This window comes from Chaetomium globosum, genomic scaffold (assembly GCF_000143365.1).
Source record: "Chaetomium globosum CBS 148.51 scaffold_1 genomic scaffold, whole genome shotgun sequence".
NCBI lineage: Eukaryota > Fungi > Ascomycota > Sordariomycetes > Sordariales > Chaetomiaceae > Chaetomium > Chaetomium globosum.
The window spans coordinates 6,027,302-6,043,762 of NT_165976.1; the positions used below are offsets into that span (position 1 = coordinate 6,027,302).

The 16,461-nt window shown below is 57.0% G+C and overlaps 6 protein-coding genes across 6 annotated transcripts; 2 read left to right on the top strand and 4 right to left on the bottom strand.

The window, feature by feature from the left end:
* Positions 1 to 1,226: 1,226 nt before the first annotated feature.
* On the bottom strand, positions 1,227 to 2,176 carry CHGG_01938 (uncharacterized protein; the record flags this gene model as incomplete). The annotated part of the gene is made up of 4 exons (XM_001221158.1): positions 1,227 to 1,276; positions 1,357 to 1,467; positions 1,591 to 1,822; positions 1,910 to 2,176. The coding sequence occupies 4 exons, from the start codon at positions 2,174 to 2,176 to the stop codon at positions 1,227 to 1,229; spliced, it is 660 nt and encodes a 219-aa protein (XP_001221159.1).
* A 578-nt stretch (positions 2,177 to 2,754) lies between these two features.
* CHGG_01939 (uncharacterized protein) lies at positions 2,755 to 4,620 on the bottom strand (the record flags this gene model as incomplete). The annotated part of the gene is made up of 1 exon (XM_001221159.1): positions 2,755 to 4,620. The coding sequence occupies one exon, from the start codon at positions 4,618 to 4,620 to the stop codon at positions 2,755 to 2,757; it is 1,866 nt and encodes a 621-aa protein (XP_001221160.1).
* A 1,340-nt stretch (positions 4,621 to 5,960) lies between these two features.
* On the bottom strand, positions 5,961 to 6,711 carry CHGG_01940 (uncharacterized protein; the record flags this gene model as incomplete). The annotated part of the gene is made up of 2 exons (XM_001221160.1): positions 5,961 to 6,625; positions 6,684 to 6,711. 2 exons carry the CDS (start codon positions 6,709 to 6,711, stop codon positions 5,961 to 5,963), a joined length of 693 nt encoding a protein of 230 aa, XP_001221161.1.
* Positions 6,712 to 8,269: 1,558 nt separating this feature from the next.
* Positions 8,270 to 10,007, top strand: CHGG_01941 (uncharacterized protein; the record flags this gene model as incomplete). Its single annotated transcript, XM_001221161.1, has 2 exons — positions 8,270 to 8,330; positions 8,401 to 10,007. 2 exons carry the CDS (start codon positions 8,270 to 8,272, stop codon positions 10,005 to 10,007), a joined length of 1,668 nt encoding a protein of 555 aa, XP_001221162.1.
* Positions 10,008 to 10,741: 734 nt separating this feature from the next.
* Positions 10,742 to 12,261, top strand: CHGG_01942 (uncharacterized protein; the record flags this gene model as incomplete). Its single annotated transcript, XM_001221162.1, has 2 exons — positions 10,742 to 11,011; positions 11,065 to 12,261. 2 exons carry the CDS (start codon positions 10,742 to 10,744, stop codon positions 12,259 to 12,261), a joined length of 1,467 nt encoding a protein of 488 aa, XP_001221163.1.
* A 739-nt stretch (positions 12,262 to 13,000) lies between these two features.
* On the bottom strand, positions 13,001 to 15,681 carry CHGG_01943 (uncharacterized protein; the record flags this gene model as incomplete). Its single annotated transcript, XM_001221163.1, has 2 exons — positions 13,001 to 13,904; positions 13,958 to 15,681. The coding sequence occupies 2 exons, from the start codon at positions 15,679 to 15,681 to the stop codon at positions 13,001 to 13,003; spliced, it is 2,628 nt and encodes an 875-aa protein (XP_001221164.1).
* Positions 15,682 to 16,461: the final 780 nt, after the last annotated feature.

Below are 16,461 nucleotides of genomic sequence, written 5' to 3' on the forward strand. Positions count from 1 at the left end.
TTGTGGTTGGAACGAACGGGTGGGGTTGAGACCCTCGAGTGGCGCCGAGAAGAGGTTGACGAGGAATCCGAATCATGTTGGCGGAGGACTGGACCGCACTGCACACAACGATTGCATTGCAAAACTGAAATCGCAACTCCCTGGTCTCCTTTTCGTCGCGTTGGCCTTTGAAATTGAGAACAAGATGATACCTGCTCTGTTGTTTCCCTCTCTCTCTCACACACACAACCTTGTTTTTTTGTTATCATATCGCAATATATGGCTCTTGTAATACAATGGCGGTCGGGCGGTCGGTGTTGGTGTCGGTGTCGGTGTCGGTGTCGGTTGGGTGTTTTGGTCAATGTTTGGTCAGTGTCACGTCGGGGTGGCCGGACACATATATCAATCAGCAAAGCAATGGTAAACTTATTGAACTTCATTGACTTTTATACCTGTTCCTGCGTATTTTTGTGCGAGTTTGCGTGCAGACAAGAGCGTTGCGTATTGAACGGATGCCAGGGATGGATGGATGCGGTATTCCTGGGTGAGCACTTAGATGACTTGTATTTTCGAGGGTTGCTTTCGTGGGTTGCTTCGTTTCGTGGGCATGATCTCTGCGTATTTTGTCTGGACTGCCGGCCGGTCCATCCAGCTCTGTTAGCTATCTGCGGTTGTGTTCTCGATGGCATTTGGTTGATGTACGAAGGCATTAGGAGTACGTGTCACTTGGTGTCTTAGGGGAACAGCCGCTCTACGACGCCTTCCTTTGTTTTTTTCTTGATGGCTTACCCGTATACCCCAGGTATTCTATACCATGTTGCAAAGCAAACTCCCAGCGCCATCTACAGCTTTTTCCATGATGTTTGGTGTGTTGGGGGATCACAAGCATGGCCCTGTTTGTTTAGCATGGCGTTTTCTGTACAGCATATCCAGCCTGTACTATTATCGTTGTCGGCCTTCTTATATACGGTTACTTGATACTATCGCTTTCCTATCTGTCTGGTCGAGGTGAGGAAGGGGCATAATAGGAAGTTGGCTCGTTTTCGGCCGGGCCGGGAAGTTGGGAGTGGGAGAAGCTAGCCAGCAAGATCCTGGCTTGGGGCTCGACATGAGAATATTTTGATCATGAATTGTAGGCAACTTTCGTCTGTCGGGGGATTGGGTCATCGTGGCAACTGAAACGCGCATGCTGAATGTTTTTTGTTTTTTGTCCTGTCAACCTTTTTTCACTGTTGAGTATAACTATATCAGCCGGATGATGGTAGAGCCTGGGATGGTTCCTGGAATAGATCTTCGGCTAGTATACAACACGCAGTATACCTCATTCTGTTCAAGCTGTTAGCTGATGGCACAAGCAAGCCAACAATAACGACTTACTATTAAACTGCCATGGCAAGATGCCGACGTGCCTTAATCTCCCCATATGACAGACACATCGGCTAATCCCCCACGCCGCATGGCCTTTTCTTGCGCCCTCATCCCCAGGGTCTAGCCCAACCCAGCGCGGCCAGCAACGATCCCATCACAAACAAGATATGGTCAGGTGAAGTGAATGTAGCCACCCCATCTAACGACCAAACCCTCAATCATCCTTCCCCGCCCCGGGACTACGGCTGCGACTCCTCCCGCTACGCGCCCCGCGATTCGACCCGCGCTGTCCGCCACCGCCACCCCCGCCGCCTGACCCGCCGCCGAGCCGCCCGTTGTTAGCCTGCTTTCCCGGCGGCGGGCGCACAAAGGCAAAGTCCACCTGCACGTTCTGGTCGAGGAGCTCGGTGTCGTTGGCGCCGTCGATGGCGGCGCGCGCTTCCTCGAGCGTCGTGTACTCGATTAGTGCGTAGCCCTGGTTTGTGGTGTGTTAGTGGGGCAGTGATGGATGTCGTGGGGGGAGGTAGGGGGAAGGAGGGGAGTGGTGTGGTGTTTGTCGTACCTTGACGTAGCCCGTCCGCCGGTCGAGGTTCAGGTGCACGTTGCGGATCTCGCCAAACTCGCCGAACTTGTCGTGGATGGCCTCCTCGTCGGCCTCCTCGTGTACGTTGGTCACCATGACAATCCAGCCCTCGATGGAGCGCACGGCGGTGGCTTTGGTGAGCGTCTGCATGGCGGCTAGCTTGGCGGAGCTGTTGCCATTGTTGGAGGGGGCGTCGTCGGGTCCTTGCTGGACGGGCTCGTCGAGCTCCATTTCTTCAGAGGCCATGTTGGATGGGGGTGGGTTATGTTTGTTTGAGGTAGCGGTTGGAGGAGGTGGTGGTTGTATGGTTTCGGAACCGAGGTGGAAGAGCGTGAGAAAGCGTTAAGTTTTGTAAAGTTTAGGTTGTCAGCCAGTGGATTGTTAGGCTGGCGATAATGCTGGTCGCAAGGTCCGGCGGGGTGTTGTTGCAGTGGGCTGAAATAAAACTGGGTTCCAGGGATCACCCTAACCCTGAGGAAAGAAGCCCCCGAAGCCTTACGGAGAGGACGTTTAGAACTATGGGATGACAGTAATCCACCTATAGGTCTTCTCATAAGACGTAAAAGAGGGGAATGTCCCAAGTGGTTTACAATGGAGGTTCAGGTAGCAACCGGCCGGGTCACAGATCTCAAATCCAACCCCCCCCATCTTTCTCCTGACAACAAACGTGGGACTGAATCCCAACCAAGAGTTGTAGTAATGAAGTATATAATACTAACCAAAAGCATAACCTTTCTAATCTGTACTCCCAAGTGACCACCGCGTCTATTCGTTAGCCATTCCCTGCCGTGTATGCACACCACAAAAACCTCCCACAGACGCCATCATAGCTCATGACCAGAAACCACCCATAACGCCCTGAGAACCGCCAGGCCGCCGCCCTGTGTTTCCACCGTCCTTCCTCGCCCGCGATGATTGGGGTCCCAAACGCCCGCCTTGTCCGAATCCACCCCTCTCCTCCCCACCACAGGCTTCGTCTTATTCTCCTCACCCAGACCACCCGCATTCAGGGGTTTCTGCCCCTCCTCACCCGAACTCGGCTCCGGGAGCGGGAGATCAACCTCACGCATCCACACCGCATTCAGCGGCACGCCCAAGTTCCGATAATCCACTACCTGCCCATCCCCCTCCCCCAGTGGCGGGGGCAGCGCATCCCCGGCCGCCTTCAGAGCCTTCTCCAAAGCTGCCTCACCGCCGGCCAGCCTCAGCAGTCCTGCAGTCCACCACATGCCAAACAGCCCCCTCCCGTCACGCGTACCCAGGGCTGCGCGCGCATTGTGCCGCAGCCAGGGCACATACCGCCTGCAATGGGCTCCGTGTCTGGCGCGGATAGCCTCCATCTCAGCCTCGGTTCCCGCTGCAGCCCAGCCGGCCATGCCGGGTGCGGCGTGGAAGCGCAGGGCGGCAGGGGCGCAAAAGGCGGCAAAGTGGTGCATCCAGATGCCCTTGAAGGTCTGGGCGTCCTGGGAGCAGGAGCCGGGGGCGTCGCAGGCCTCTTCCAGGACGCCGAAGCGACCGAGGCCGCGCCAGGGTGGGATGGGGCGGCGGGGGTCGCCGATGTCGTCGATGGGGCGGTTGCGTGCGAGATCGTACCCCGTGGCGCGGATCAGGTTCTGGATCAGCGTGTGGCCCTCGCGCAGGTAGTGCTCGCGCTCCAGCCCGCCGCCGGTGGCTTGGTAGAGGCCTATGAGGCCCGACAGGAGCACGCCTTGGTTGTAGGTGTAGACCATCTCGTCGCGCTCGTCGCAGCGCGTGTTGTTGCTGCCGGAGCTGTGGCCGGAGACGTGGAAGCCGTCGGCGTAGAGACCTTGGCGGTTGGTCATGTTGGATGATCTGAGCCAACGGTGGGCCTCCTGGGCGGCCTTGCCGAAGGTGGGATCGTGGGGAGGCCACTCGGCTGCGTGGTGGTTGGCGGTGAGTATGGGATCGGTGTCGCTGCTAAAAGGGGAGGGGTTGGGGTCGCCGGGGAAATGGAGATACATGTTAATGGAAGCAGAGATGAACAGTTGGTTGGTGATGGCGTTTTTGTATGGCATCAGACGCGGGTTCCAGAGCATACCACCTCCACAGAGCTTCGTGTCCCAGCCCCTGGCGGCGAGCTCCCAGAATATCCTCGCGCGATGAGCGAAAGCGGGTATCCAGCGACTTCCATACCATGTCTCAGCCCCGGGCTTGGTTCCCAGCCCCGCAGCGGCCTTACTGGAGAGAAACCTGCTGTGTTCATCAATGAACTGGATAGACTCGAGCCAGCCTAGCACGACCCAAAGCATGTCGTCATAGGCCTGATTGCGGATAGCAAAGGCGTCCTCGGCAAAATAGTAGGCGATCACATCTGCAAAATACCCGGCAATGACCTCGTGCTTTCTGCTGGCACACTCCATGCCTTGGTTGGACCGACCGAGTTCAAGTTCGTCAGAGATGGTCCGGAGCGTAGCAGCAACGTGGGTGCTCATGACAGCACGAGTCCAATCGATTCCATGGGGCCAGGTGCCGAGCCAGCGCTGAAAGTAGGCATCCTGCATGTCGCTCAGTGCCATGAACATGTCCTGAAATAGGTCGAGGTCTGGAAGGGCGCGGCGTCCCGCATCGCTGCCGTTTCTCTCTTTGAGCTCCAACGGGAGTGACGACCAGGGAGAGGAAGCGCAGACGGCCGTGGCCGTACCTACGACCACGGCCCAGTTAATATGCATCTTAACTAGGCCAATAAACAGATGGAGTGCCCGTTCGGTAAACAAGAGAGGTTGAGGAAATATCTTCTTTGTCTAGGTGAAGGTAGTCTGTTAGCATATGTGGTTTGGGGAAAAGAAGGAGCGAGAAGGTCGTACTCTTCGATATAGTAAACCGGTTTTAACCCCCAAATTTAGGATTGGGTGTGGTATATAAATCTAAGGTCTGGCGGCGGTTGGAGATTGAAGACGATGTAGGCTTGCTTGTGACACGGCCTTGTCTCCGAAGGACCTCGAGACCGAAACGAAAGTCGTGCAAAGTAACTCAGTAACAGCCGAAGCAAACTTTACCGGGGATTCAACAAGTAGCGGCTACCAGAGCAGCTGCAGGTTGATCAGACCACGGCCCAATCATTCTGCTATCATGTTGGTTGTGTCTCTTAAAATACACAGTTTCCAACTTGTTGGGGGGTGTTGGTTGTGACGGTGACGGATTGACAGGGTAGAAGAATGAAGATTCGTGGGTGTTCCGAGTTAGGGTGAAACGCCCCTTTGAAACTCGACAGATGCTGAAAGAGAGCGACCAAAATGGGAAGGACAATGGTGAGAAGGAACACGAGGCCAGGTCACCCACAAAAGAAAAGTTCAAGACATTTATTTGCACGCCCGTGACGGTTGAAGATCATGCGAGCAACCCAGACCCGGACTGGGGGTTGCGCCAAGGAAGGAATCAGGGCTTGGAACGGTGCTGCAGGCGGTGTTTCTAGTGTAATGGGTGGCTTGGGCCAGAGCGTGGTGGTGCATGGGTTCCCCACCATGCGGGGAGGTGGGCATGTGCAGCTGCGGGGTGGCTTGCATCGTTGTCCTTGAGGGATGCAACGAAGGGGCAGGCACAACAGGGTCTGATCTGCAATATCCAGGGGAGATGCGGGAAATGCCCCTGGGAAAGTTGAGATAACGTATTATTTATGTATATTCGGTGGTTGAACTAGTTGCTTTCTTCAAGTTGCTAAAAGTTGAGCTAGTGGACTGACTTGGGACAGGTCGTCAAGCACACAACTTCTCGCCATTGGCAAGGTATCGAGTCAAAATGAGAGTCGAGGCGACAATGCAGACTTCGCTGATATGGTATATCATGATTACTATCTCTCTGTCGAGGGAAATCCAAATGGGAATACATCTCCTGACACCACGAAGGGCCCAGATGTAACCAAAACCCGGGGACGAGATGACTCAGTCCCATAAACGCCATGCGCCTGCCCGCCTAAGCAACATTCCGCCACCATCTATACACCGTTGAGGGTAGTACAACACGCCGCCCAAGCTGTATGCAACGCTCCGAGTACGCCGAGGCGTGAGCCCCATCACACAAACCGCCGCTCAAATTCGCGGAGGAGCTTCGGCGTGATCTCGTCGCTGCTCATACCATTTACCTCCCATAGCACGCCCTTGCGGGCGTAGTGCTCCAGCAGCGGCTCGCTGGTCTCCTGGAACTTCTTCCACCGGGCGCGGTACACCTCCTCACTGTCGTCGGACCGGCGCTCTAGCGGCTCGCCCGTGACGTCGTCGCGGCCGGGAACCTTGGGTGCGTTGAACGACGTGTTGTACACCCGGCCCGACGGCTCGTGCACCCATCGCCCGTTTATCCGCTCCATGATGACCTCGAGTGGCGTCTTGATCGATACGGCTAGGTTGATGGGCACGATCTCGTCAAGACGGTCGGCCTGCGGCGCTGTGCGCGGGAAGCCGTCGAGGAGGAACGAGGCGGACGGGTCCTCGTTGATACGAGCCTGGCCGTAACCACGGGCGTGTGCGGGGGAGGAGAGGAAGGCGGCCATCTCGGCATCGTTCTGGAATGACTGGCTGGGCTCGGCAGTGTCGATAGAAGAGGAGGAAAGCGTCATTATGTTGCCGGAGGGGTGGCCCGAGTAGAGCCATCCACGCTGGTTGAGTTCGTTGCTGATGAGTCGGAGGATAAGGTCATCCGACACCAGGCCCCCCGCCTTCATCGTGCTCTCCACTTTAATGCCTATTTCCCATACTCGTTAGTTTGGCAAACTTGGGATAGTATTGACGGGTGGATGCACGCACCAAGGGGGGTGCGTTGCTTGACATTGTGCCGCAGGAGGTCTCCGGAGCTGATTGAGGATAGCTGTGGAAACCTCTGCAGCAGTCGCTCTGACTGCGTCCCTTTTCCAACGCCTGGGGCGCCTACAAGAATAACGCGGGCGGCTTTTCGGAAGCGCATAGTTTGGCGACTGAAAGATCGCGTTGCGTGGACGACTGTGGGTGGTTGTGGAATAGGATTTGGACAACAAGGCGGGGCGACGCGGCCAAAGGTTGGCCGATATAGTTAACTGAAGCGAGCCTAAAACTGACACGAGCAACTAGGAGCTATCACAGCGATCGGAGTGCGGGGAACAACCGATCGGCACGCAATCGAGACGCAACCGAGGACCGAAGGGCTACGAAAACTCCATGCTTGGCAATGTCAAGTGTCAAGTTTGAGATGATGGTTTACGGGACAGAAGATGGCGTGGGTTCACTTCATACGGCAGGCACCTGCTGGCAGCGGAAAGAGGGTGCTGCGGGAAACTTTAACTTCGGTTTCTTGGCACGGTGATGCACAAGTTCGCTCACCTTGGGCAAGGATTGGCAGGGCCAGCCTCCTCACCAAATTTCTGACCATTTTGTTGAGCCCAGAGTTCAGGAACACCGATGTCGCCCCCAAATCAAGGCCATTTTTCGGGCTCGGCCTTCCGACGCCGGAATGTGTCGTTTCCAGCTTACATGGCTGCCTGAGCATTTAGGCAAGTCTTATCGTTATCGCCCGAAACTGCCGCTGGGGCCGAACCTCATATTTCCGTTCCTGAAACCGGCTTCTTGAAAGCTTGTTCCGAACAATTTGCTGCGCTGGATGTCCATGGCTGGGATGACCCCTCAACACCAAGGGACAACGAACGCGTCCGTGGCATGCAATCGTCTGGACATCGGTCGACCAGTCGAGAACGTGGCGAACAACCATCGGTTGCGGGTGACGGTACATCGAGGATTCACATGTAACTGCTGCTTAGAGCCCAGCCCGACAGAACCCGACCCGAGCCCGACTGCATTCGTCGATGGATGGAAAGTGGTTGTGGAAATCGTTCATGTATGATCACGTGATTTGTGTCTCGTGTGCCTGGCTGACTCGCCAGCTGGCGGTCAGGGCGACCGCGGGGCGGAATGGAGCCATGAATTGCAGCGAAACGCAGGGAAACGTGGATTTTGATGTCACTGCGCCCCTTTTGACAGCGGCGCCGACCAACTCGCCAACTTCATCTTGATTCATTAAATCCCTGTCTTTCGTCTCTGGATCCCATTCCTCCTGTACGGTTTCACTTTCAACTCTCCCCGACTCTCTACGCTGCTCAGACACCCACCTTTACCTTTTGTTGCCACGCAATCAACGTTCTCCCGTTTCCGAGATTCCCGGCCGACGTTTACCGCCGTTATCAGCGTTTGACTTTTAATCACAGCAAACACGCCATTTCCATAACGCATCCCTATAACGCATCGGCGCAGTTCACTTGATCTCCATCCCCAACAAAACCTTTTTGTTCCAAACGAGAAGTGACAGCACTACCTCACCGACTACGATACTCGCACCTTCTCTCATTCCCGGATAACCGTAATGAGCGCCTCGACAAGAGTTGCGCGGCGGGCGCTGGTCGTCAACCCCTTCCTGAGCACTGGTGGGTCCCCTGCGTTTTGAAGCCATTTGCCATTTTGAATGCGCACGCATTGCTAACGTCGGTCGCGCAGGCCGTACTCTACCCAGATCTGCGCTTCTTGCTTCGTCAATCCATCTCGCCCGTAATGCGCACAACTTGGGCCCGGCCTCTGCTTTGTTAATTCCGGTCCGAACCCTCACAACATCCGGCACAACTACCCATGGCCCCCCCGGAGGACCGCCCCCGGGCTTCAATTCGGAGGAGGCTAAGAAACCCCTTCCTAGGGAACCCGCTAGCACTAAGCCCGCAGTCAAGGCCGCCGAGAAGCCAAAGGCGGAGGCCGGGGTGAAGGAGGCGGTCAAGGAAGCGAATGGAGCGCAAGCCGGTTCCGATGCCTCGCTCACACAACTCACCGCCCAGAAGGAGGCTGCCGTGGAGGAGAAGGGAGAGGGTAAGAAGGAAGAGAAGAAGCTGACGATTGGGCAAAAGATCAAGAAGGAGGCCCAGCATTACTGGGACGGTACCAAGCTGCTGGCGGCCGAAGTCAAGATCAGCTCGAGACTCGCGCTCAAGATGGCCGCCGGGTACGAGCTTACCCGGAGAGAGAACCGACAACTCCAGCGTACCGTTCAGGATCTCGGCCGGCTAGTCCCTTTCTCCGTCTTCGTCATCGTTCCCTTTGCCGAATTGCTGCTCCCGGTCGCTCTCAAGCTGTTCCCCAACATGTTGCCCAGCACCTACGAAGGCCAAAAGTCTAGGGACAAGAAGGCGTCGACACTGCGGGCCACTCGCCAGGAGGTTAGCGACTTCCTCCGCCAGACGCTGAAGGAGACGGGGCTCCCCCTGACGCAGGCGACGGCACAAAAGGAGGAGTTTACCAACTTCTTCCGGAAGCTCCGTGCCACCGGAGAGACGCCGACGGCCGAGGACGTCATCAAGGTGTGCAAGGTCTTCAAGGATGATCTCACCCTCGACAACCTCTCGCGGCCGCAGCTCGTGTCCATGTGCCGGTATTTGAACCTCAACACATTCGGTACCGACATGATGCTTCGGTACCAGATCCGCCACCGCATGCGTCAAATCAAGCGGGACGACCGTGCTATTAGCTACGAGGGCGTGGACAGCCTTTCAGTTGCTGAGCTTCAGGTCGCTTGCGCTAGCCGCGGCATCAAGAGCTACGGCGTGTCGCCCTCCAGCCTCCGTGAGGATCTGCAGACTTGGCTCGACCTGAGGCTCCGTGAGGGTGTGCCCTCCACCCTACTGGTTCTCAGCAGCGCGTACATGTACGGCCAGACCTCATCCCAGGAGGGCGTGTCGAGCCAGATCCAAGCGTTGACCGGTGTGCTCTCGTCGATCCCTGAGGAGCTCTTCCACGAGATCGAGCTCGAGGTGCACAACGCTGAGGGCGCCGCCACCAACAAGCAGCGCCTCGAGGTGATCAAGGAGCAGCAGGAGCTCATCGACGAAGAGCTCGAGCAGGACCAGGAGAACCAGGCAACCGGCTTTGCCACGCCCCGGGATACCGAGGATATCGACGAGAAGGAGGAACGCCAGGCACACGCCACGGCCGACGCCACCATCGAGAAGGCACAGGTCGGCGAGGCGGTGGATGCCGAGAAGGATATGCTCGCTGCTGCGAGGTTAGAACAGGAGCAGGAGAAGCGCGAGGCGGCGCCGCCCAAGTCCAGCGAGAAGTAAGCTGGGAACGGGTTTGCCATGTAACATTGCTATTTTTACCCTAGGGTCACTCCTTACGGTGCCTGTTTCTCCTTTGTCTGCCATGATCGAATAACCCGCATGGCACTGGTGAGGATTCTGTAGGTATATAGACACAGCGGCCAAGCTGCGAAATCAGGCTGGAGTTGGGGTCTGGGTTTCGGTGGAATTCTCTCTTATGTTATGAGCGGTCGGGGATATAGACCTCATCTCATCTAGATACCGTGGATAGCATCAACTCTGTCACAAGTACCTGTCTTGGTGTCTCTGGGATTTGAGTGACCGGAATCAACACCTTGTAAATGTCAAACAAGGTGAGAACTGTACAGTAGGTACATAAGGCAGGTGCTTTTTCGGGCACTGCCCAGGGGAGGACCAGGTGAGAAATGCCAAGCACGGGCAGATGTTTGAGCCCAAAACGGCAAGCTCCCGCTCGTTAACAGTCGAGCTCCTCCCCCACCATCATACGTCAATCGCCAAGCACCTTGCCTCGCACTCCCGCAACATAAACCACCAACCTACCTTCAAACCTTCCTGACCTACCTAACACTGATTGAATGTCAGCTTAGTTTCCAGAACATCCGTTTAGTCCTAATCGCCTTAGCTTATAGCTGCTTCTTTTTGGCAAGATAAACCCGAACGACCTTTAAAGACCGATTCCACCAACACCCGCGCACGAGCACAGTTCCGTCAAGCCTCGTAAGCCGACAAACAAGATGCCCGTTGGCGAAGACAACTTTTCCAATATATCCTGGCACAGCGAGCAAAATGCCGACCGCGTAGGGCAGAGCACGTCTGCATCTCACAACCCTGTCGGCAGTCCCGGTTTCTCTGGTCATCAATCAGATGATACTAGGACAGACGATGGGAGGGATGCCGACTATGGTCACTCCGCGGGCGAGATTCTCGATTGTACCGTCGCGGAGCCACACAAGGAGAACGACGGAACCAAGGATACTTATGTATCTTATTTGATTACCACCAATGTAGGTTGGCTTCATACCTGTTGTTGGAACTGCTGGCTGACCTGACCCTGTAGACCACGTTCTCAACCTTTCAGCGACCAACGACAACCGTACGCCGCCGATTTACCGACTTCGTTTTTCTCTACAAGGTCCTTACTCACACATACCCGGCATGCGCGGTGCCTCCATTGCCAGACAAGGAGCGCATGGAATATGTGCGAGGCGACCGGTTCGGACCTGACTTCACCGCGCGGCGTGCCCACTCTCTTCAGCGCTTCCTATTTCGACTCACTCTACACCCCGTCCTCCGTCGCGCGAGCATACTCCATACCTTCCTCGAGAGCCCCGACTGGAATGCAACCATGCATAGCCGAGCAGGACGCCTTGGTTTTACCGGAGCAGGCGGCGACGGCCTCGGCGCCAGTCAATCCACGAGCAGCAACGGTAGCGGCGTTTTTGACTCGTTCGCTGATAGCTTCATGAACGCCTTCTCGAAAGTGCACAAGGTCGACCCTCGCTTCACAAAGATCAAGGAAAGGTCGGACAAGCTCGACGAGGACCTCAACAACGTCGAAAAGGTTGTCGCCCGTGTGGCCCGGCGCGAGTCGGACCTCGAAACCGACCTGAAGGATCTCGCCGAGCAATTCCAGAAGCTCATCACCCTCGAACCGGGCGTTGAATCTGCCGTCCATGCTTTTGCGGCCTCGATCGAGGACACGTCCGCTGGCCTCAAAAAACTCAAGGATCACACCGACCAAGACTACCTCACCTCCCTCCGTGACATGGTTGCCTACAGCGGCGCTATCAAGCAACTCCTCAAAGCCCGTGAGCAGAAGCAAGTCGACTACGAGCAGCTCACCGAGTACCTCAACCGATCCACCGCCGACCGCGACACGCTCGCCTCCGGGCACGGGTACTCGGGGGGGCCTCTCTCGGGCGCCCTCGGCGGCGCGGGCGGCTTCATCCGCTCCAAGATTGAGGACGTGCGCGGGGTGGACCACGAGCAGGCGCGGCGCGACCGGCAGCGCAAGCTGGAACTGCGCATCGAAGAGCTGACGGGGGAGGTCGAGCACGCGCGCACCGACGCCGACCGCTTCGCCGAGCAGACCCTGCGCGAGGCCGACAACTTTGAGTGGATCAAGAAGGTCGAGTTTAAGCGCCAGTTCTCGGGTCTCGTCGACGCCCACGTCGACTTCTACGACGGCGTTATCGGCGTCTGGGAGGGGTATGTCCGCGAGATGGAGAGGGAGGGCGTCGTGCTCCCGGCTTAGCCGGCTCGGGCGGCGGCGGATGAGGACGGTGCGAGCGGGGCGGGTGGTGAGGGTGGTGCGGGCGGTGCGAACGGTGATGATGGTGCGAGCGGGGCAGGTGGTGAGGGCGGTGCGGGCGTTGCGAGAAGTGTGGACAGTCGAGTGGCTGCCTAGGTGGCTACGTCCGAGGGCGGGGCTCCTGATGCCGGTGGGTTGGAGCCGTGGAAGGAAACTGGTTATAGCACCGATAGCACAAACGATTCTACTTCTTCACCGGAGGGGATCGAGGATACGGCTAAGGTTTGGGGCAAGGCGAGGGCGCGGCGGAGGTTTTGATCAACTAGCTTGGGGGCTGGCTGGCTGTGCAGCGAGGAAGCATCGTTATTGCTTGCTTGCTTGAGAGCGGAAATAGCCTTTGTATCGATACCTCAAACCCTGGGGTCGTGGCGTTTAAGATTGGTTTTTTGAATATTGGTTAGGACGGGAGGGCTGCTCGGCTGGTAGGAATCAATTGCATTTTAATTGTACAGCGCAAGCAGGAATGGCCCGGAGAAATAAGATGGACCATTCAGTCGAGCACGATCAGGACACCACCACAGGATCTTCAAGCATGCACGCGCACTGTTTATACACATCTATCCGCTATACCTACTACCTACATAGGTGCCAACGAAAATGCCTAACCAGACAACAACAAAACGCCCGGGTAGGTACATGCCTAGCGACACGGAACAACCCCACACCCAGCCAAAAAAAAGAACTACCGATTCCCACCATGCAACGGCCTCGCCTGCTCGCCCTCGCTCTCCTCGTCCTCATCACTATCCTCCTCATCACTCTCCCCAATGACATGCTGGTGAGGCTCCTCCTCGTCACTATCCCGCCGCCCCGGCAGCTTCTCGCTCATCCGAATGGGCGACACGCTGCCCTCCGACCCCGACCCGCTCCGATCCCGGTACTGCCCACCACCGACACCTCCCCGGCCCCCAAAATCATCGCTGTCATCGTCCCCATCCTCATCACTCTCCCCCGCAAACGCATCATACAACTCGCCGCCGCGCGTGCGCCCACCGCGGCGTCCGCGCCCGCCCGCAGCAGCAGCAGCAGCACCGGCCGCGCCCGCGACGCCCTTCTCGCCGTGGCCGCCGGCGAGGCCTTCAGCCTCTTCGTCGTCGAGCAGTTCGAACTCGTAGTCGTTGCGCGGGTTGTTGCGCAGGCGGCGGCGGCGGGCGAGGTAGAAGTAGACGCCGAGCCCGGCGCAGAAGACGACGATCAGCACGAGGGAGCCGTAGATCCAGGCCTGGGTGGCGGCGGACACGCCGAAGGTGGGCAAGAAGGAGGGCAGCCAGGTGGAGGTCTTGTTGGCGGAGGAGGAGGAGGGCGAGGCGGAGGTGGCTTCGCCCGTCTTGGTGCCCGTGGGTTTGGGGTTGACGGGGCGGTTGGGTGGGTCGGTTGCCGAGTGGGTGGGCTGGCCAACGGTGGTGGTGGGGATTTTGGCGTGGTCGTCGTCGTCTTCTTCGGTGGGCATGGGGAGGACCTTGGCTTTGGAGGCGTCGCGGGTCTCGCCCCAGAGCTTCATGTGCCAGTCGACGAACTTGCCGCTGTGCACGTTCTCGATGGTGTCCCTGACGATGATGGTCCAGGTGCCGACGCCGGATTCACCCCTGAGAATGTTAGCTGACAAATTGCGGTCAGTGGTAGAAAGGGGGTTGCTTACCAGTGAGCCACGCTCATGAACGTCCAGTCATCGTAGCCTTCGGTGGATTCGTCGTTCTTGCGTGTCACAGACAGGTGGCTGACGATCTTGTTCGGGCTGATGAGGTCGACGCTGATATCACCACGCCGTCCGTGCTCGACGTTCATGGTAACAGTGATGTGTTCAACACGCTGGAAGTTGGCCTCCTTGAGCATGGCCTCGGTCACCTTGAATTCGACGGAAATGCCCTCCTCGCCCTGGGGGATCGGCTTGTTGACGTGGATCCAGGGAGTATAGAACCAGGCCTGCGGCTTCACCTTCTTCCAGGTCCTGGCGGCTTCCACAATGGCAGAGCTATCAAGCTTGCCGTATCCAAAGGTATGGCTAAACTTTTTGCCGATTGTGGTGTCCTGATACTCGCCCGTGTCTAGGTTGACGGGGACCGCGGTGTTCATGGCGAGATACTGCATGTCCCGCCAGGAAAGATCCGGGCGCACCTGGAGAGCGAGGGCAAAAATACCAGCAGCAAGCGGGGCGGCCGCGGAAGTGCCGCCGTGACTGTTCGAGCATGTATTCTGGCCCACGTCCGTGGTATGGATGGCGTCGCCACCGCCACTCGAGTAGGTGACGACCAGCCCGGCGGAGCACTTCTCAGAGTAGGGCGGGTGCATGCCTTTCCTGTCGATGGCGCCAACGGTGATGCTGTAAATGCTGTTGGTGTAGCCGTCGAAGTTGCAGTTGTCTTCATTCTGGGCCCCGTTACCGCTAGCGAAGACGTAGATAGAGCCCAGACCTTGGCGGCCGTTCTGCACAGCATTCAACATGGCGCGGCGGATGAGAATCCCAGGCGCGTCCATGCTTTTTCCGTCGTCGGGCGGTCCCCATGAGCAAGAGTAGATCTGGTTATGCTGGAAGTCGTAGTTCATGGCTACGGCTTCGTCCGCATCTGAGATCAATTTGGACAGGATTCGGAGGCCGGCAATTTTGGAGTCGTATGCCACACCTAGCCCACAGGCGTTATTCCTACCAGCCGACACCTCACCGGCACACCGGGTCCCGTGCCTGTCGTCTGACAAGCGGGGCTTCGGCTCGTCCGTCTTGTCGTTGAAGTCGTAGGAGCCCAGCGCATAGTAGTTGTCCTTGAGGTCATCGCTGTACATGTCTAGGCCGTCGTCGACAATGGCAACCGTGGTATTGCTTCCCGTAACGCCCTGGAGCCACACGTCGGCGACATTGACATCGTGGCCGACCTGTATCGTATTAAAGAGATGCCACTGTTTATGGAAGATAGGGTCGTTGATCTCCAGCTTCCGAGTCAGTTCGGTCTGTTTTTTGACGGCCGCTTCCACCGGCTGATCGATAGCCCTCGAGGGACGGGGCAGGGGTCCTGGTTGTTCGGGAATGATGCGCTTCTCCCAGGGCTGTCGAAGCGCCTGCTTCTCGGAGAATAGAACGCCATCCAGAGCGTCTCTCTCGCCCACCGACCGCTTCCTTCGTCTTAAGGCCAGCTCTCGCTTGACGAAGTCGTGATCCGCCCGTTTCGTAGCGAAGATGTGGTGGTCCCGGAGTTCACCGAGCGGACCCTCGTGCGAGAGCCCCAGGCTCCTGGCTACCTCGTGAGGTGACGTGTTCGCATCGAGATGGAGGACATAGTAGTCGTTTGCTTCCCAGTTTCGCGGGAGAACGTGTGAAGCTGTTGCGAGGGCGGCGAAACCCAGCAGCGTCGCACCTGACCAGATCTTCATTGTGTTGGGAGGTCGAGGGCAGGCGCCTGGCGTTGAACCCGGCGGGGGTTATGAGGAGGGTCGATAACGGATCGAAAGAGTGTGCATGTAGGGGCGATTTGATTTCTGGGTGGTTGAATCGTCTGCTGTAGCTGTCGAAGCGACAGTGGTTCGGCCGGGTGAAAGGCGGGTCGCGATAGAGGTGTCGCAAAGAAGATGCAGGTCCCAACTCGAATTGAGCCAAGGATGGGGGAGCCGTGGCGATTGCACAAACCCGGTGCAAAAGGAGGTTAACCCACTAAGTGTTTCAAAACTTCCGACTTTCCAAACTCTCCGAGTTCCGCGGTGGATTCCACGTTCAACTGCCAGACGAAAGTAAAACCCCCTTTCCAAAATGATGACCTTTGTCTGTTGTAATGGAGAGGTGGCCTTGCAGGTGCATTGTCAGCCACGAGCGTCCCGAGATGGTTGCCAAGCGTTACACCAATGGAATTGGCCTCGCAATCTGCAGGCAGTGCCTGGCGAGCCCGGCGGGTTCAAGCGGGCCCAAAAGTTGCCTGTTTAAGCCACCACCCCATGGGCAAAAAAAGCCGAACTCTGGGTGTAGGCGCCGACGAAACCTTCGACTAGACGAACGAAAAAGAACCATTTGGAAGCCCAAAGCCTACTTTTTACCTTGCTCAGCTTCTTTTATTTAATTTATTTTACTCTGTTTTTATTTACATCTTTTTGTTTTCTTAGTTTCTTTTACTTTTGTCTATTTTCTTGATTTTTGTTACGCTTTCGAGTTCGCTTTTTTTT